The sequence below is a fragment of the Petromyzon marinus genome, chromosome 16 (assembly GCF_048934315.1).
Source record: "Petromyzon marinus isolate PM22_M1 ecotype Great Lakes invasive population chromosome 16, UKy_Petmar_22M1.pri1.0, whole genome shotgun sequence".
In the NCBI taxonomy this organism is placed as follows: Eukaryota; Metazoa; Chordata; class Hyperoartia; order Petromyzontiformes; family Petromyzontidae; genus Petromyzon; species Petromyzon marinus.
In genome coordinates this window covers 17,996,821-18,017,920 of record NC_133682.1, presented here as the reverse complement: position 1 = coordinate 18,017,920, position 21,100 = coordinate 17,996,821, and the positions used below count along the sequence as shown (strand labels likewise).

The 21,100-nt window shown below is 47.2% G+C and overlaps 1 protein-coding gene across 1 annotated transcript; it reads left to right on the top strand.

Annotated features, from left to right (window-relative positions):
- Nucleotides 1–216: 216 nt before the first annotated feature.
- LOC142924705 (exosome complex exonuclease RRP44-like) lies at nt 217–20,768 on the top strand. The gene is made up of 6 exons (XM_076067360.1): nt 217–330; nt 682–819; nt 1,973–2,134; nt 12,896–13,039; nt 14,443–14,617; nt 20,761–20,768. The coding sequence occupies exons 1-6, from the start codon at nt 241–243 to the stop codon at nt 20,766–20,768; spliced, it is 717 nt and encodes a 238-aa protein (XP_075923475.1). The 5' UTR covers nt 217–240.
- Nucleotides 20,769–21,100: the final 332 nt, after the last annotated feature.

Genomic DNA, 21,100 nt, shown 5'->3' with positions numbered 1-21,100 from the left:
TTGCTCCTTCCCCTTCAAGCCAAATTGTATTGTGTTATGCAGTGAGTTGTTTAAAAAAATAGTTATTTCATTATTTCAGTGTGTGAGAGAGACGCTACTGTGGTGAGTGCTCATTTGAGTTTGCGTTGTCATCTCCCGGTGCTATCCCAGCTGCTGCTGCTGTCGTCGCTCTTGCTTAGATTACGCAACACGATGTTTGTCCTTTGTTATGGTCTCCAGCTGAAAGCCGAAAGTGGGAAGATGCGTCGGCCCACTGGCAAAGTGGTCGGCATCATCAAGCGGAACTCGAGGCCGCTGTGCGGCATGCTCATGCCCAGCCCAATCAAGGAGGTGGGCTGATCTCAATGTGTGTGTGTACGTGTGGGGAGCGGTAATGTAGCGGTTAGCGCGCTGCGCTACGAATCCTGGGACCCGAGTTGGATTATATTTATCGCTCATAACCAATAAACAGCGCCAAATGTCTGAACCTGTCTTGGGCCCTTCCCTAGGTCGACTCGGCCATAAATGAATTTCTGATGTGGCATGTAAACATCAGCGCTGTGGAGACAAAGGCGGTCGGGCATGGTGCTGGCCGTACCCACCCCGTCGTTTGCCGTACCAGCTTGAATAGGTGTGTGCTGACGGCACTTGCCCAAACAGTTTGTTGAATGCCTTACTGGGGGCTCTTTGGGCGTGTTGCAGGCCACCCGCCACCTGTTCACGCCCGCGGACCGCCGCATGCCACGAGTGCGGGTGGAGACAAGACAAGCAGCGTCCCTGCAGGCCCACCGCATCGTGGTGGCCATCGGTGGCTGGCTGCGACACTCCCGCTACCCGAACGTACGACTGCACCGTGACGCCCCGGACGCCGTGACACCTCACCCATCTGTCCCGTGGTCGGCATCGTCGGGCTCATCCTTCTGTCACTTGACGCGCGGCCACGCGGCTCTGTATGCAATACAGCCGTTGAACCCAAAACACGAACGGTGACACGGTGAATTGGAAGTCAGGGTGGATGAAGTGGCACCACTGTGATATTTTTTTGTTTGAAAGCATGGCAAACTCACCTGTGATTCAACCTAGGTTATTAAGGTGTTGTAAGTTGATAGTCTCAGCCCAGTCACCAATAACTGCACCAAAAACGATATTAAATTTGGTCGTGCACTTCGATTGTTTGATTTCCATCTCTGAGAAAACTACTGCGTTTGACTGCCATGTGATGAACATTACTTTGATTGGCAGAGTGGTTGGAAAAGCACTGCCCCCCTACAATTTGGACTGCATTTCACTTCAATGGATCTTAGAAGTAGCTCTGTTATGTCTGCTCCTGTGGGTCGTCCTTGACCACGAAGGGTTTGTATAGATTGCTTGTCTTGTGCGATACCATTAACACAATGAGAAACAAAATTGGTGAAAAGTTAAATATATTGTTAAGATGTATTCTTTGGGTTGTATCTTTGTTTAAACAGATGTCGGTTAATATTCTACATAATGTACGTTAGGTACAAGGTTGGCATTGTGGTTATGCTTTTCATACCTATTTGCCACTGCACAACCGAGCGACACCATGGCTGGCACGGTTTAGTAGGCTGCAGGTTGTTTATCCACTGCAAAAGCGGATCCATGCCATGGACGGTCAATGCTTTGAACAAGGCTAGGCACGTGCAGATGACGCTGTGGTGCCACGTCCCCGCGGTGTACTGACTGCCGTCACACAATTAACGTGTCGCTAGCCCCGCCCCTGGCCCTGCTCGGCCCCCGGATATATTTGGATGGCTTGTGGGGCCAGCATACTACGGTTTGGTTCTGGTTCGACATGGCAAAAAGCCAGTGGGTGACCACAGACACTTCGAGAGATCTGCACTGTCTGGGTTCCAATGTACCAGTGGAAAAGGGATACCGGTGACGATTGGCCACGTATGTGCATATGCATGTTGAACTTCTTCCGTACCATACGTAGACAACCGTGCTAATCGTCGGTGTGCTTGTGCAGGGCCATTTTGTGCGCTCTCTGGGCGAATGTGGGGATAAGGAGACGGAGACGGAGGTGCTGCTGCTGGAGCACGACGTGCCACACCAGCCCTTCAGCCAGGCCGTACTTGCATGCCTGCCCCCTCCCACGTTCAGCATCACAGCAGAGGTACGCATGAGACGTGTGACGATATGTCAATTCATCGATTGAGTTCAATTCTTACGCCTGCGGTGTGTTGGTGTGTTCGGTCGTGCATGTGAGAATCCTTTACTTCAATGTTCTTTATTACAAGGCCCACGGGCCACTGGTGGCCCCTGGGTGGCCTTTGGTGTGGCCCATGATGTGTGGCCCCCGACGTATAGGCCCCCGACAATAGACAAATGCGAAAACACCCCCCATCATCATCATCGTGCTGTCAAACCTCAATAGTTTCAAGATGTTTGGCCTGCGTAGAATACCTTCTAGAGGGCCTCTCTGGAGCTCTCCCTCCAGTCGAGGTCCTTCCGTTGCACTGTCATGAACGAGAAGCCACGGGGCTCTACGCCTTTACCGCAGACCGTATATAGAAAAGCCGTCGACCTGAAAGAAAGTCGATGGCTCGGACACATCATCGTAAGAAGAGAGGAAATTCACATCGGAGGAATGAAGGCGATGGACTTATGGAAGCACCAGGGCGGAAACCCGAGAGGCAGGCCTCGAGAGATGCGGATCAAAGTGGTGAGCCAGGATATGGAGGACTTTGCAGTAGCCGTGGAGATGGTCCAGTACATAAATGAATGGAGCAAGGGGACTACAGACTTTTTTCCTGTAACGCTGTACTTGCGTTCCTGAAGAACACCGAATTGTGGAAAAATCGCATAATAAATAATATAGGGTAAAGCACAGTCCGCGATAACACGTGAGATGCGTACGCAGGCTTAACAAAGACTTCGGGTACGTGAGTAGCATCTAGAAGCATCCAGAAACATCCCGCCTTGTGTGATGCTACACCGAGGCAACCGTACAACCGCGTATTCTGCCTCGCACAACGCAGTTCTGTTCACTCGATCGCCTTTTATCCAATTCGCATCCATGTTATGAAAAAATGTGTTCCCTAATGCATTCATCGCATTATATCTAATTCACGATATGAAAACACGCAGAGTTATAGGAGAACGGACTGTACTTTCAGAATATTCAGTCGCCTATTGAGAAGATAGAACGCCATTAGAATGAAGTTGGTTTACCCATGTATGGCTCACCCTGTGTTTTGTTTGTTGTAAGGCAGCGTTTTGTTGAACCTGGTGCTGTGTGTGTCCCGTACAAGGACCAGGCTGGCAGGGAGGACCTTCGTGCGTTGTCCATCTGCAGTGTGGATCCTCCAGGCTGCACAGACATCGACGATGCCCTACACTGCAAACCGCTCGACAATGGGAACACCGAGGTATTCATTTGGTGGTGGTAATCGTGGTCACGGTCGCGGTAATTCGTGCCTATTCCTTTCATGGTTTTGTCAATGCTAGCGGAGGTTACAAGGGGAGTTTAAGTGGCAGAATGATAAGTGCACTGCACATTCATCCTGTCAAGCTGGTTTAGTTCCAGTCATGGCTAACACCGGTACAGAGTGATATCTAAAAAAAAACTGCCCAAGTTCTCCCCTTCACCACCTGCATTGACCATCGTAACAAAGCAAGGTCAAATGACAATCGCAACCCATTACGGCATGGAGAAGCCCTCATCCTGCAGTGGATTGACAAAGGGGTGGACAATATTCCTGTTATTAAGTTTCCAAACATTGTTGCCTTAGTGCCCGTATTCTTGGTCTCTGCTCGGCTCAGGACTGACTTCAACATGGCTTGGTTCTGGCTTGATCTGCTCCGTTGCCTCCAAAGAAGTATGAGTGGCTCAGCTGTGCCTTGGCTCAGGCTCAGCTCACGGAAATTCTGAGCGTGGCTGGGAGCATGCAGAGATATACGTGGAGGCACAAGGGACACGGAGGCTCAGGGCTGGAACCATGCTTAGAGGCAGCTTGGGTTTTAAGCGTTGCTTTGATGTGGCTTATTGAGAATTAGAATCAGAATATTTATACTGGAGGAATCCAATGAGCTATAAAGCTATTTTTCACATGTCCAGTAGAGGCGGGTAAGAACGTTACAACAGCAAACAGTACAAAAACATAATAGTAGTGCAAAGTACAAGAAAGATCAACAAATAACCCAAACACAAACAAATACAACTAAACCATCCCCATCTTACCAGGAAAAGCCCACTGAGGTATTGATTTATTTTTTATTAGTGACCTGGCCACAACTGAATAGCTCAACAAAGTGGCCCATCATTTGGACATTTATAGCAGCCAAAATAATAGAAATAATCTCAATGCATGTTGCGCGAGAGCCAAGCCTGAGCCAAGCCATGGCTAAGACCCCACTGGCCTAAGTGTCCACGTCACTGGCCGAATGCCTGGTTCACAATGAATGCACCAGGTAGTAATGGGTGTGCATTTCATTTCACATTATTGTGCTTTGGTTGGAGTGGCTATGGTGGAGGTTATGCATGCATGTGGAGTGAGCGACTTCCGCCAGACGTCTAGTAGAAGGCGTCTTATTTATTAAAAGCACACAGGGCGATACACTTCGTAACGCGGCTACACCTAGGCTGTACAAACACGCAGCCCATTTGCGTCCTGCGTAGCTACGCTGGCTGGTTGACGAGCGTAGCGGCGGAGACAGAGCTGCTCTTGCAGAAGAACCAGCCACGTGGTCGGAGACGAAGAGATGACGACCGTAGCGACGCAACCAGGACCCAGACCCCACGCTAACAGCCCCGAAGTTCTGATTCGGTGCTCTTTATATCTGCCTGGAGTGGCCAAGCTCCACCTCTGGCCACGCCCCCTTTCTAGAACCTTCTAGGCCCTTCGGGATGGTTCCTGGAGCTTCTCGACTGACTCCGCCGTTGACCTTTACCCCAGATACGCCCCTTCATAATAAGGCATTATGTAATGCAGCTATAACCTTAATTACCCTTACAGGCCGGCAGGTATCACCCTGTCATTACACATCCATGCATGTGAGGGTGGTGACGGTGTGTTAATGTGTGTTCTAGGTTGGGGTACACATCGCCGATGTGAGCTATTTTATCCGGCCGGGGAATGCCTTGGATGAGGAGGCATCTCTGCGTGGTACCACAGTTTACCTGTGTGAGAAGGTGAGATGTGGATTTCTTCTTGCCACAATATCAAGTGTTTTACAACCCGCCGATTTCATCCTTTCATTCTTAACTTTACGACATGATGTAAAATATTACGATGTAACGATCATCGCGGTACCAGTTTCCCCACAACTTTGTAATTGTATTTGACATTTTCACCACATTTTTTTGCGTGCTTTTCAGTACTTCCCGTATGAATAACGATAACTTAAAAATGAATTAGAATTTAAAAAATGTGCAACAACAATGCTAAATATCTCTCATGATGTTTTAAACGAGGTGATTTTTGTGGATTTCTTATAATATGATGTACCGTGACATCATGAGCGGCAGGCTATCGGCGCATTGGTAACACTCGTGCCTTGCAGCAAGGAGACGCTGGGTTTGATTACTCAACTCTTGTGCCTTTTTGCTTGCAGCTTTGTTTGTTCTCCCCCCTGTTAGTGAATGGGTTTCCTCTGGATTAATCAGATTTCCTCTAAATAAAACCCATACAATCTTAACTGGCATTCGCGAAAACATCCCCTTGCTGAACAGTTACCTGCAGGTGACTTAATCATGTGTGGGTTTGCTTGCAAAACACTCGTTGAGTTGGTGCATATGTATTTGCCAGATTGTGTTTATTGACAGAGAAGTTGTTGCGTTTATGTGTTTGTGCGCCTGCAGAGGATTGATATGGTGCCAGAGTTATTGAGCTCAAACCTGTGTTCCTTGAGATCCAACGTCGACCGGTGAGATGCACCAACAACTGTGAACTCGCGAGTGTGCACATTGCAACCCATACTCAGCAGCTAACGTGCGTTGTTGCCAGGTGCACATGTAATCCCATGATGCGTGACACTGTTTAAGTGTCATTGTACAGATCCACACAAGCATGTGTACATACATAAGCAGCCAAACCAGGATGGCACAATGGTAACACATGTCTCACAGCAAGAATGGCCTAAGATTGATGCCCGACTTGGTTGCCTTTCCATGTAGATTTTGTATGTTCTCCCCCTATTTAGCATGGGTTGACTCCAGGTTATCAGGTTTCCTCTCATCGCTAACATAAACGTGTTATTACTACTATGATCCTTAACCATGGAAAGCCTCACTGAATCTTATAACTTCGGGAGGGTACTGCAAAGCTTTTGCAGTCGAACAATGGTTGCTACATATATATTCCAGTTGAGTAATTTGTAACAACCCAAACCGGTATTTGGCCAAACATCCCGCTGCTGAAAGAATGACTCGACTACCAAAAACTTGGCAAGACCCTCCTGAAAAAGAGTCTCGAGACTTTGCGAGGCTTTCCTGAGTGAACACCCTGCACCACTCCAATGTCGACGACTCTGCCACTCGACGGTGAATGGCGATGGTGCATGTGCTGTGCGCGTGCAGGCTGGCGTTCTCGTGCATATGGGAGATGACTCCAAAGGCTGAGATTGTGAGCACACGTTTTACCAAGAGCATCATCAATTCCAAGGTGATTCCCCCCCCCCCACAGACGTTCAGTTTTTGTAAAACTCTCGTTTGCTTTCACGTCTATTGTATCGGTGCCTTGCTATGTTAGTGCAGTTGAGGTTTCCGGATGGCTGAGAGGTCAGAGCGTTGAGCTTGCACCTCTGGGTTCACAAGTGTAGCGAGATGAAACGGGTTCACAAGTGGTAGTATGTATGTTGAACTTCTTTCGCACCGTACGTAGCCAACTGTGCTAATCGGAGGTGCGAGGTAGGACTTGAAAGTAGTGAGTTGATGGTCTCTGTCCAGTCAACAATCACTGCACAAAACACAGGTTTGTTTTTTTAGGTTAGATCGTGTAAATATGTAAATGTGTCATTAAACCCACCCCCACCCGACACAGCCAACTAATAAGGGTTGTCACGTAAACAGAACATGCCAATTCGTCACGAGTACAGCACACCGGTGTGTTGTACCAGTGACGAATTGGCCACGTTCTGTTTATGTGACAACCCTTACTAGTCGGCTGTGTCGGGTGGTGGCGGGTTTAACGACACATTTATGTATTTACACAATCTAACCCAAACAACCTGTATTATGGATGATATTGGTCACGAAAGCCTACGTGTTAAACTCACTGCACGAAAGACCACCAAATTACATTGCACTAAATTTGGTTAAATTCCAGCTTTGAGAATTAAAAAAATATATATCAATTTTACTTTCTTTGGGTGAGCGTAACCCTCAGTGGTCATCGGGAGCCACGTAGACATCTGTTGAGTTCTGGCTTGGGCTTGGATCAGGCGTGGGCATTGTGTAATTGCGAGGACCCCATGGTTCACCCGTGGTGTGTTCATCGTATCCCCGCAGGCGTCTCTGACGTACGCAGAGGCTCAGCTAATGATGGACGACGCTGGGCGGAAGGATCCGGTCACCAGCAGCTTGCGTGGCCTCAACTCCCTGGCCAAGATCCTCAAGCAGAGGCGCATTCAAAACGGGTAACTCATTGTCAAGATCCTCATCCCCTCCACCGCCACTGGAGCGATGAGCCGTATTAATGTGTGCACCGCATTTAGTCGATCGGCAGGTCGCCTGTGGCGCGGTAAAGTGTGGTTACTCCCGTGTCTTCTAAGACATCCGGCCAGCGTGGAAGAGTAGGCTAAAATACATTGAGAGGGACTGTAAAAGGGTGTATCCCTAGAGGGGCCGCCTCTTATGGGAGCCCCCTTCTTCCAGCAGTGGCTTGAGCAAGCAATTGCAAGGCTGCACCTGTTGCTTTTTTGACCCCATGATGCATGAGGCTTGGGTGAATATCATGCACAAACAAGTGTTACAGGATTCATACTCTGGTTTTTTTTCGGTAAAGTCACGTAGGTAAAACTATAAAATAAAATAACAACTAAATTAAATCACGACGTTTCGGGCGCAACACAAGCGTCCTTCTTCAGGTGGGACAACCACAGCCAGAAACAATTGCTGAAGTGGGCAAAAAAGGGCTGTTATAACAAGAGGCTATATAGGTAAGAGAGTGGGGGGGGAGCAAGGGGGGAGAGATAGAGATGGGGGGTGTGGGGTAGGGGAAGTGGGGTGCTGCTAGAGGGATTAAAGGGGCGAGCACGGCAAAATGCCGGGGGGGGGGGGAAGTGAGTGGGGCTGGGAGTGGGAGGCTGAAGAAGCTGGAGATGCGGAAATGAAGGCAACAATAAAGAAGTTAAGGTTTTACCTGGTTAATAACATCCTTCTAGATTGGAGTGTTACAGGCTGCTGCGGGGCTACATTGTGGGCAATAGAGGACAATGCAGTGACATAAATTGTTTTACTCTTCTTAATGCTCCCATGTCTGTGCTCCCCCACCTTTGCCAACGCGTACTGACCACCACGGTTAAGTACGGTAAAACCACCCCACGACCCGTATGACATGGGGCGGCCCTCATCCAGCAGTGGATTGACTTAACGAGCTGTGCATGTTCAACTCAAATATCTGAGTTTGTGAAGTGTCTTATATTAAGATTCTGTGTTGTTTTGGCTGGACATGATAATCGCTCATGTCCCTTCTCCACCCGTAGGGCATTGACTCTGGCATCCCCTGAGGTCCGATTCCACATGGACAGCGAAACCCACGACCCGATCGACCTGCAGACCAAGGAACTCAAGTGAGTCTCGTCAACAAGACACCTCCCATGACTGCGATCCGACTGTTGTGTAGATCTCTCTATCAGAATCAAAATATATATTTCTACTGGAAGAATCCGATGAGCTATAAAGCTCTTTTTTCACAGATGTCCAGTTGGGGCAGGTCACAACGTTACAACAACAAACAATACAAGCACACGTTAGGATTGCAAAGTATTGGAAAGGTAAACAAATAACTTAAACAAATATACAAATAAAACTAAACTATTTTTATCTTACCAAGTAAAACCCTGACCACAAATGATAGCTGAACAAAGTGGCTTATCACGTGGGAAATTTATTATCAGCAAAATAATCTAAGATAAAGAATCTTGACCCTTGTGGTTGATGTGTTGTGGTGGCGGAAACTGGTGCGTGTACACAGGGAGACCAACTCGATGGTGGAGGAGTTCATGTTGCTCGCCAACATCTCCGTGGCGGAGCGCATCGTAGGCGAATTCCCCGAGTGTGCGCTGCTCCGACGCCACCCGGCGCCTCCGCCTTCCAACTACGACATCTTGGTGAAGGCGGCGAAATCAAAGGTAGAGTTAGAACCCCTTTTAACGACCACCCTTGTTAACTAATCGCTTAACAACGGGCCTCCATAGAGCTCAATGTGTAGGCTTAACCGACCATTTCCCTGTTAACGACGGGCTCTTGTAGGTACAGTAAATATGAATTAATGCCACGTAGAAGGAAAACAATAAAATAAATATAAAACAATAAAATTATCACGACGTTTCGACTGCAACACAAGCAATCATCATTAGGTGTGAAAACCACAACAAGAAAATTTGAAAAAAGTGGCAGTTATTTTTAACGTTAGCACCACGGAGAGAGATTTGACAGTTTGTTCAGATGGACGAGTCCATCTATGTTCGTAAAAGAGGAGGGGGGAGACAAAAAATAATGGATGCGTTCTGACAGCCACCTTAAGCGTGATCAATCAATTAAGACCCGAAATGGCTTATCAAATCTCTCTCCGTGGTGCTAACGTTAAAATAACCGCCACTTTTTTCAAATTTTCTTGTTGTGGTTTTCACACCTGATGATGATTGCTTGTGTTGCAGTCGAAACGTCGTGAGAATTTTATTGTTGTATATTTTTATTATTTTATTGTTTCCCTTCTACGTGAATTTACCGAAAGAACCAAGAATATGAATCCCTGCAGTCACGAAAGTTTTAAATCAAAATTAATTCATGCATTTATTAACAGTGTTTATTTTAATATGATGTGTTTATAATGTTAGTATCTTTATGTATTAATATCCATTGTTTAAATATTATAAAGTACGTTTTTTGGGTGAACAAGGGAAACTTTCGATGCTATCGGAACGAATTAAGCTTTTAACACGTATTTCCTATACTCGCTTAATGACCAAATCCTTTAATGCTCGTGTTCGTGGAACCAATTACCGTCTTTAAGAGGGGTTCTACTGTCTCTAGATTGCTGTTAACCTTCCTTCAATATCATCCTCCTCGCAAGGAATTCAGAGGTCGTCGGGTGGCTCAAATTTTTGTTTGAGGTCTTTTGGTTTAACCGGGTGAGAACTCAAGGGAACATAATAGTCTCATTTGCAAGGGTCACCTGGGTCACCCTATGACCCAGAGATTACAGCTGGGACCCTGGCTTCAAAATCCAGCAGCCACATTGAACATACTGTGTTATCAAGTGTAGGGAGTTGAAGGACTCGGCTCGTTTCCCAGCTACTCCACAGAAATAAGCAACAAAAAACCATCACGATAAATGTAGTACTGTATTTAATTTTAGATAAATTCCAGCACTGAAATGTTGAAATATCAGGTCGACTTATTGTGATGAACATTATGCTCAAAATGGGTGGGAATGTGCTACCCCCTACTGTGAAGCAGAGGTGTCTTGAAACGATGTCAGTATTGGCCTGAGCGAGCAATTGCAGGGCTGCACCTTTTACCTTTATCTTGAGATGTAGCCGTATAGTTTCCACTCGCCCTTAGAGGCAGAACAACTCAAAAGGTGTGACGAACCACAGACAACGCTGGAAGGCAGCCAGGCACTGTGCCAGATGTAGATTAATCCACTTGCTGTACTGCCTTCTCCTGGCAAGCCAGGTTATGGAAACCTGAATGCCCACAGGAAGTGCGCTGAATAACGTTTTCTTTCCAATACACCACAACCCTTGCTGCTTCCCCAGCACTGAACTACAAGCCACGTGCGGGATAGTCACCTCACAAACGCCGGTGTGCCCGATTTTTTTGCGCAGAACATCGAGATCCAGGTGGACTCGGCTAAGGCGTTGGCCGAGTCCCTGGACCGGGCGGCGGTGCCGGGAGCGCCACCATACCTCAACACTCTGCTGCGCATCCTGGCCACGCACTGCATGATGCAGGCCATCTACTTCTGCTCCGGCATGGAGCCCGACACCCACCACTACGGGCTCGCCACCGCCATCTACACCCACTTCACGTCGCCCATTCGACGGTGACGTGCTCTGGCGTCAGGCACACGCGTGAAATCGACCTTCGCGATTATTGAGGGGACTATGTTGTTGTCTTGGTGTGGTCTGGGACTGTGCTGCCTTTCCCAAGTTTAGGAATTTATTTATTAATTGATGTACTTATGCAATGTTAACTTGTGATTACGGCACACCTCCAATTAGCACGGTTGGCTACGTACGGTGCGAATTAAGTTTAACATACAACTTGTATATCTTTTTTCTATTATTTACTTTTACTGATTTGTTTACCTTTCCTCTTCTTAGCACTCCTATCATATACCTACTGGACATCTGTCAAAACGAGCTTTTATCGCGAATCGGATTTCTCCAGGATAAAGATTCAGATTTTGAGTTATTTTTCTAAAAGGTCCTATAAACGGGAAGTTTGGCCAATTCCTTAAATGGTTGTTTGGCTTGTGTTGGGGAAAAACTAGAGGATCCGGAGAACACCAACGCCTACAAGGAGGGTGACAGTGTTCCACGTGCAGAATCAAGAATCCATTGCCGTGTTGCAGCGGCGGCCAAAAGTGAAATGCAATTCTGCCATGGATCGCTAACGATTTTGTTGTGGATCTTAAATAAGAACACAGATATGAGCAGGCAGCAATTTGCGCTCATCTGTTGACAAATAAAAAATCCTCAACAAAGAATTAAATTCATACATTAACAAAGATAATTTCCACCAGCAGATGGTGCTAGAACGTGGTATGGCCAGAGTACAGTATTCTATCACAGCGTTAAATCCATCTGAGTCATTGTTTGCGTAGCTTTCTGGTGGATCGTCAAACCCGCTGAGATCCACCAGAATGAATCGCGGTGCTTGGTGGATTAATACCGCTGCTCCGTTGGCATCTCGTGGCCATACCGCAGCCTGTATCTACTGTAAATTTAATCTTCATATTAAATAGAGGCTACAACAAATGTGAATATTGTTGTTGTTGTCTCCCTGTACCGTTACAGATACTCAGATGTGATTGTGCACCGGCTGCTGGCCGTGTGCGTGGGCGCCGACCCCACGTACCCGGCGCTCACCGACAAGCAGAATCAGCAGCAGCTCTGCAACAACCTCAACTACCGCCACAAGATGGCGCAGTACGCCCAACGCTCGTCTGTAGCTTTCCACATGCAGGTGGGAGGCGGAAGTGTGGGCCACGTGGAGCTTGCACGGTGTGTGCTTAGGCACCTGATAATGCGTCCATTCGTCTCTTGAAAACCATTTTTAGGGTCACGAAAGCAGGCATCGTGTTGTGCGTGTAGTAAGAATCAATTGTTTTCTATTCGCACGCTTACGTGTGGTGGTGCCGTGGCTGTACTGGTTGGCTACACTTGACATTGCTTTTCAGCATTCTTCTGTGTTTGCTGAAAAACCTGGTTACTTGGCACATTTGCCCATGATGTGACAACTTTATTTGATTGGCTCTGTCAGGTGATGGAGGATTATAGTCAATACAATTGACATTATACCTTCACGATTGAACTCAAAATAATCCCCATGACATGATGCCAATAGCACAACTGGAATTAATTAGCGGGGGGATGCAGAAAAATACCTTAAATTTTGTTAAATAATTGTGGGCCTGGTAAGTGATGCGCGTGTGTCTGCTCTTGGCAACGTAGCGGTGATTAACGGCTGCTGTTGTTGTGGTCTCAATTGTTCTTCAAGACTAAGAGAGTGGTGAGCGAAGAGGGCTTCGTGCTGTTTGTGCGCAAGAACGCCGTGGTGGTGCTCATTCCCAAGTACGGCTTGGAGGGGACGGTTTTCTTTGACTCCAAAGATCTCAAGCTCAACGTTACCTTCGACGAGGAGGTAGGGCATGTGTTCACTTAACCGGGAGGCATTGGCATTTCCCGAACGGCTGAATTCTGCATTTAAACCCAGGACTGGCTTAATGCACTGGGACCCAAGCCCCCTGACCATCTCTCTACGATTAGGTTTCTATCAGACACACAGACACTTGGTTTAAGGTGGAAGAACGCAGTGAGATACGAAGCTCCGTTTTTTTGCCATTTGGCAGTGTGGACTATTACAGAGGAAGTTACACCGGTGGATACATTAGAGCCGGATGGCTCACAGGGCTATACCAAAATAAACTGAAACTGAATTTAATGATGTAAATGCGTTTCAATTATAAAACGGTCACAATTAAATATGCTTTGGAAATAACTGCCATGACGGAGCCCGTATTGTCACGGAGAGGACATCAGATTAAAAATACAGTAAAATCCCTCAGATCCGGAAGAATTATAGAGAAAATCTAATGCTTTCTGTAAACAATGAGAAACTCAAAGGGCAGAAAAGTACTTGTAGAATAAAAACAAATGAGGGAAATAGTAGTTGATGCAAAAAGTGATCTCTAGATGGCAAAAAGCACATGTGTGACCAGTGGATCCGGTCCTTTCCAGCATGCCTTGCATGCCGCATTACATTGTCACTCTGCGTGGATAATGCACACAGCCTAATTTGGACCAGAAGCTCAAAAGGGCTTCTCATGCCTGGTTTTCAGCTCGCGCTGAGGTGGCCCAAGCGGTATTGCATTCGCTGTGTGTTGTGGAGGTTTGCGTTTCAAACTCGGTGGCCACTCCGGTTAATACTGTGGTGTGTATTAAGCGTAAAATATTTACAGGCTATCCGCTTTAACAGTGTACGTTAAAAGATCCTGTAACGTTATTCGTGTGCCAGCATCATGGTCCAAGGTTGGCAAATTACATGCAAATTACTTATTTGGGGAGCACATATCAATCGTTCGCCTCCTTTTACAAAGACGTAGCAGTGACCTTGAATGCAAACGTTTTGAGAATCAGTGAGGCTTTTCTGAGTGACCCATGTAATAGTATGAATAATAACGTTGGGTTTACGTCAATCCGTGCTTGTGTGCAGGGCACTTGGCAGAGAGCAGTCAGCGGTAGTGTAGTGGTTAGCGCTCTGCGCTACGATCCCGGCGACTTGGGTTCAATTCCTTCGCACGGTCAACACCAGTGATGATTATCTGAACCGGTCCTGGGCCTCCCCTAGGTTGACTCGGAACTCAATTGAATGCCTGGTGTGGTGTGTAAACATCGCCACTGGGAAGACAAAGGCGGCCGGGCATGGCGCTGGCGACCCACCCCCTTGTGTGCCGTGCCGGCCTTCATCTGTCCTCCTCGCCAACAGCACTTGCCCCAACAGTCTGTTAAGGCTACATTGGAGATATGTCTTTGTGTTTTGTGTAGGGCCCCACGCTGTGCGTGGAGGGCATCGCGCTGAACATGTTCGACCGCGTGTGCGTGCGCGTGTCGCTGGATTCGTCCAACCTGCAGCACCAGCGGATCCGCATGCACCTCGTCTGCCCGGAGGTACTCACCGTGCGGCGCGACGCGCAACCTCGGAATACCACCGATTTGTATTGTGACCATGCTGCTGTTGCTGCTTGCTGCGCCAGCAGTAGTGCACAAAAAACAAACGCTCGCCGCATCGGAACGTCAGCGGGCCGAAAATTAATGACACAAGCCACAGCATAGCGCTTGTTGCCATGCAACCCAAACTGTGGGACCGTATAGTAAACCCATAGAGACACAGAGATACATAGGAGATACAGAGAGACCCATTATGATTCCTAGAGATTCATAGAGACTCATACAGATACATAGCAGTGCATTAAAAACAAGCTACTGTACGATTGTGGCCATGCAACCCAAACTATGGACCACATTTTACACCACTGTAGTCTGCGCTCCTTCAATGGAGGGGGCGGCAAGATGACACAAACTCTCTCCTGAGGCTCTCCCGTGGCTATCAGACCCATCCATTGGCATTTAGCCCCTGAACGTAATACCCTTATAACACAGGAATAAAATATAAACTCTGGTCTTGGATGGAAAAAATATATGTATAGCTAGCATTTTGAGCTGCAGTCTGTTGTCCTATACCTCCTGTAACTGGCAAATTGGATATAACGCGGTGATGAATGTATGAGGGAACGCATTTTTTGTATAACGCGGATCCGAACTGGATATAACTCGGTTGAATGAATGGAACTACGTCGCGCGAGTAGGAATAAGCGGTTGTAACGGCTGCCTCGGCGTAGCATCACACAAGGCGGGATGCTGCTGGATGCTTCTAGATGCTACCCACGTTCCTTAGTCTTTGTTCAGCCTGTGTTACGCATCTCACGCGTTATTGCGGACTGCGCTTTACCCCATATAATATATTATTTATTATAACACGATTTTTCCAAAACGCGGTGTTCTTGAGGTACGCAACTACCGTATTATAGAACAGACTGTATATCCCAAGACTATGGGACACTATCCCTACCTATATCAGTTGTGACTGTCCGTGTGTTTAAATCCAGCTTGAAAACGTCGTTATTAATTGGCTTTTCCTGGATTCTTATTGGTTATTACTGTGAGGGGAATCATTATGATTAGCTTGTATTGCATTTTGCATGCTGTGTAAAGTGTCAGTATTACTGTCATTATTGTTATTATCGGCTTTTACTTTATTTCTATTGGCTTGTATCTATGCTTGAGTAGTTTTTTAATGTCCAGTGCTTTTTTGAGATATTTCGATATGCAAGGTGCTGTATAAAATAGATTTTTATTATGGCCCTAGTTCATTGCACAAGAAGGGCCATTATCTGAAACGTGACCTATTTAAATGATCGTTTGGGGCTGTTGTTGATGAATGCGAGTTCTCAAGATACCAAGCTAAGTCAGGGTGTGGGAGCCTTGGTAGATATCAGATTTCTTAACAAAACTCCATGAGTCTGTTCTGCATGGGTTTCCTCCGGGTTCTCTGTTTCCTCCCATATCTAAAAATAAGCATGCGTTGAAACTGGTATTAAGGTAGTTTACGTATTGCCATGGGCGGCAGGGTGGCACATTGGTAAACCCTTGCGTCTTGCAGCAAGAAAACTGGGTTTGATTCCCAACTAGAGTGTGTTACTGTGTGGAGTTGTCATCTTCTCTCCCCCTGTTCCTCAAAAGTCTTCAGACTTGGCAAAGTTTTTCAGTGTTAATAAGTGTAATAATAACGTATCACTTGTGTTGGAAATACTCGCATGTGTGTGTGTGAGAGCATTGGTGTAGTGGTTAGCACGCTGCGCTATGAACCCAGAAACCCAATTCCCACTCACCGCCAACACCAGTGAGGATTATCTGAACTGCTGTTTTGCCTACCCAAGGTCAACTCTTTCTTAAATGAGTACCTGGTGCAGTTTGTAAACATCAGCACTGGGGAGAGGTGTTGGCCACTTACCCCCTCGTGGGCCATGCCGCCTAACAGCAGCACAGTCTGTTAAAGGCTTATTTGGGTGACGATCTTTGTTGTACGTTTGTGCCATTTGTGTGTCCGCTGTCACAGATTCCAGGCTACAACCCTGCGGAGTCCACCCCATGGGGCTCCCCTTCTCCCCGGCCTAAGAAACCCAGACAGCACTAGTGTATCGTGGATGCGGTGTCAACAAGATGTCGGAGGAGGTGCATGAGTGGGCACACAGTCTGGGTTTTACATCTGCAGAGTTAATTAAGTGTACATTGTGCTCGCAAGCAGAGGTGAACAATTGAAAAAAAAGCAGTGGCGGTTATTAGAAATGCTACCCTGAAGTAACAGACGGTTTGCACTCTGAACTTGCAATCCAGAGGTCACCGGTTCTTCGTTCTCCTGTCGCAGCGGTTCAAATGGTAGCGCAATTTTTTTTTTTATTTAGAATTTTTACCTTGCCTTCCAGTACAATCAGCCAATTAAGGTGTGTACACGTCAAGATGTATGAAAGGTTTAGGATATCTTATGCCCCACTTCTTTGCCAGCCAAGACACTGACCCCCTTGTGATGAAGGTGATTTCACAAAAATATTGGTTACTGAATCGGTGGTGTTTATTGACTAACACAGCAGTGTCCAACCCACAAAGCACTGTGATCCATTCTGGTATATCTCAACATGTTCCGTGATCTACCAGCAATATATGACCAACAGTTACCCGGGTGGATTTAACCGACTAATAGAACACTGGAGACATGCCAAGTGCAAGTGCGATCTATTGGTTTAAAATATATATTATTAATCCATTAATTCTTAGTTGGGGATTTTGTTTTGCCATCTGCTATAACAAGATTTGCTTTATATTAGAGGTGTTTATTCCTATTTGTCCCGAGATCCACAATCAAAATCTTTTGCGATCATCCACCCATGGATCGCGATTCACATATCGGCTACCACTGATCTAACAGTTGAAAACCAGTTTAACACGTAGGCTTTCGCGACCAATATCCATAACACGGGTTTTTTGGGTTAGATCGCGTAATAAATATTTAAATGTGTCGGTAAACCCGCCACCACCCGACACAGCCAATTCGAAAGGTTTGTCACATTAACAGAATGTGCCAATTCGTTACTAGTAACATCACACCGGTGTCTTGGAGAGCAAAGCCACAACATTTACAATCTGAGTACAATGTTTCACCAGTAATTACAGCCAGCTTCATCAGGCGACAGCCAGATTCGTGGAGAATCCTCGTTCCTTAATGCGCATGCATAATGTGTGTTGATTAGCATATAAATAACCCAATCGGCAATGGATACCCATAGTCATATGCTTTCATTGATTCCCCTCCCAATTCGCGAAAGAAGTGCTCACAAGTGATGGCTGTCGCCTGATGAAGCTAGTTAGTGCTGGCGAAATGTTGTACTTAGATTGTAAATGGTGTGGCTTTGCTCTCCAACACACTGGTGGACAGTACTAGTAACGAATTGACATGTTCTGTTTACGTGACAAACCTTACTAATTGGCTGTCGGGTGGTGGTGGGTTTAACAACACATTTATATATTTAAACGATCTAACCCATAAAACGTGTATTATAGTTGAAAACCTACAATTGTGCCAGGTTTGGCCTGTCGGAGTGGGCCATTAGGGTGGCCACTCGGAGGGCAAAGTTCTGGGGAATCCGAGCAAGAGCTTCGAAGTATGATTGTGCACGGTGACACCCGCAGGGGTCTCGTGATGGATGGCAAATGGAAGATTTTTTTATCGCGAGAGGATTCCCTGCAAGGGATGTTAGGTTACTTATTCTTGTGAGGATGCCATTTACTGTATGAAGGGGCAGCGGTCAGCTGCATAGAACAGAGTATAAAATTCCCCGAGCTGTTGCTGTTTAAATCGTCGGTTTAACGGAGAATTTCACCTCAGGTTTTTTTTACACAGCTGCCCCACCCCTCATCGGACTCTGTGCAATCACACAAGGAATCTTTTTGGAAAAAATGTCGGTGTCAGAAAATTTTAAGGTTTAATCGTTTACAAATGCGCATTTCGTTACAGCTTCTCTTGTCCTTTAGACGTGCAAAGATAATTTCTGACAAAATATTGACACGTTTTCAAATTGTTTCGGAAATGGTTATAACTTTGCTCACGTATATATAGTACTTGGGCAATAATTCTAAGCTCCTGGAGTAGTGGTAAAGATTTAAGCGAGTTGATGTCTTTGTGACTTTGTGTAAATGTGTTTAACATTTTTTAGCTGAATCGTATATTTACAAGCATGTACACATGAGTTATATGCGTTTATATACAAAATTAGACCGATTTATTTTCCATGCATCTTCTGTTATTTTGGTTACTTTAAGTTACGTTTTCCACTGCTGGATGAACATCTCGCCACGTGATGTTGGATGTCAGGTTTAGTTTGACCATACTTGACCATGCTGGTCACTGTTGGATGATAATAATGTCCACTTGCAATGCACCACCGTGCAGTATTCACTTGCCTTCGAATCGAGTCCTGCACCGCCGTTTCACATGCAAATTTGATTCTCAATCCCTGGGCCAACTTGCTCCTAATTAGCATGCGATTTGCCACATTTCGATCTCGGAGGTGATTAAATGCGCCGGCTTCCAGGCTTGTTGAGCCGCTCGGAGCCCAATTAACGAAAATTGTTGCCAAAGCAAAAGCGTGAGCTCGAATGTTTGTCCGTGTTCTTTTCAAACCACCAGTCGAACGCCGGCCTCTGCCCACTCCGACCGTGCGGAGGCCCTGGCCGTCGGGGAGGCCCTCATGGTGCCTCACGGCAAACGTGGGGCCCGGGTGGGCGCGTCGACGGTTGATCGCGTACAGGCGGTGCAACTCCCACAAATGAAACATCACACCTTGCTGATCTCGTGTCCAGGAGCATAAACGATCATCACGCAAACTCCGGTCATCCTCGAAGCAGCAGCTCTTAGCCATCGAACAAAGACGATCACCGCTTCCTTCTGATATTAGAAGCCACGAGCTTTAAAAGACTCGGAGGTTCGAGCAACCACAGCCGAGTGGGAAGGCAGCAGCAGCCCAGGCGGTGAGCCAGCTCCAAAATCCCCCAAGCACTGAAGTTCTCGATTTAGTACATTGAAAAACACGACGGTAAGTGAAACAACGTAAATCGAAACCAATTTTGCCAATCACTTGAGGGGCCGTCCATAAATGACGTCACGCAATTTTTGACCTCTCGTCACTCGGCGTCACAAAAAGTCAGACCCCCCCCTCAAATATGACGTCACAAAGCTCTGCCCCCCCCCCCCCCAAAAACCATATTTCCATTTTGAAAATAAAACATGCTTCAACTATTGTCATTGTAGTGCGTGGCGCTGCACTGATGTTGTAGGAGTGTAATAACAATTAGTGTTATAACAATTATATACTTAAAGTTGCGCATTTTGATGTGACGTCACATTTCTCAAACCCCCCCTCCCCCTCGACACACATCGTCATAAATGTCTGACCCCCCCCCCCGAGGTTCATGACCACGTTACCGTGTTCATTCTGTGGTGAAGGGATGAGGAAAAGGAAGAGGGAAAAGCATCCAGCGTCGCCGCACGCAGGCAACGTGTTTATCGCACAGTGGTCAAAATATAAAAATACATATATATGTAGTGGGTTCCACGGAGACTGGAGACGTCTTTAGAGGCAACACGGTTTATTTGTAACTATGAACAGAACTCCCCTTAACTCCCACTATCTAGGGAGGTACAGCCTCCGGGCTAGCGTGCCCTCGCACTGATCAAACCTGGCTCTCAGCCCTCTGGCTATCTGTGCCCTAGGGGAGGCTAACTGACCCGACCCAGCCAAGGTACGGGCCCTGACCACTGGTCCGTGCTCGGCCCGGCCCTTACAAGGACGTCGGGCTCGAGGTCCCAGGGTCCTAGCTAGGGAGGCTACTCTGACCCGACCCAGCCAAGGTGCGGGTCCTGACCACTGGTCCGCGCTCGGCCCCGACCCTTATAAGGATGTCGGGTCCCAGGGTCCTAGCTAGGCTGGTCTTCTGTTCTTCGTCTTCGGAGCACTGCCCCGAGCTGTCCCAGAGGTGCCCCTTTAATACACCTCTCGGGGGCTCTCCGCCCCCGGTACCGCCCCCTCTCTAGAACCTTCCAGGGGGCTCTGGAAGAACCCCCCAACCCCTCACCTGGGGCCTGGCTCTCTCTGTCCTTCCCCAGCTCAGGGTGGCACCCCCTATGGGCTTGTGCCGGCAACTGCAGGTAAGTATACCGACGGTATAGGATGTGCATTTATTATGCTACAGCTATGTGAGAGAGGTTGTGGACAAGAGTCTGCTCTGCGGGAAGCAAGCAATGCCATACGAATGAGATGAGCTCGCGTTCGATGCGGGCAGTCTTGAGGACGACCGTCGACAGGCACGCGTGGAGGCACGCCGTGGTCACAGCGCAGCGCCGACTCGTGTAGGTGGTGATGGCCCAGTTGTAGAGAGGAATGCCGGAGCTTGGAGCAGATGTAGCCGAATGTAGGATAGAGCATCTTGAGGAGCGTTGCCCTCGACCCCCTCCGGGAGGCCGTATGGTTTACTTGGCACTCCCGTCCCTTAGAGTCCAGTCTGATGTAAGCCTCCTCAGGTTCCAGCAGCC

What these genes read in the sequence shown, in the direction of transcription:
- LOC142924705 (XM_076067360.1), top strand. Translation starts at nt 241, where the DNA reads ATGCGTCGGCCCACTGGCAAAGTGGTCGGCATCATCAAGCGGAACTCG. An exon ending in CAGAGGTACGCATGAGACGT is followed by an intron (nt 2,135 to 12,895) that starts GTGACGATATGT and finishes TTGTTCTTCAAG; the next exon opens with ACTAAGAGAGTGGTGAGCGA. An exon ending in ACGTTACCTTCGACGAGGAG is followed by an intron (nt 13,040 to 14,442) that starts GTAGGGCATGTG and finishes TGTTTTGTGTAG; the next exon opens with GGCCCCACGCTGTGCGTGGA.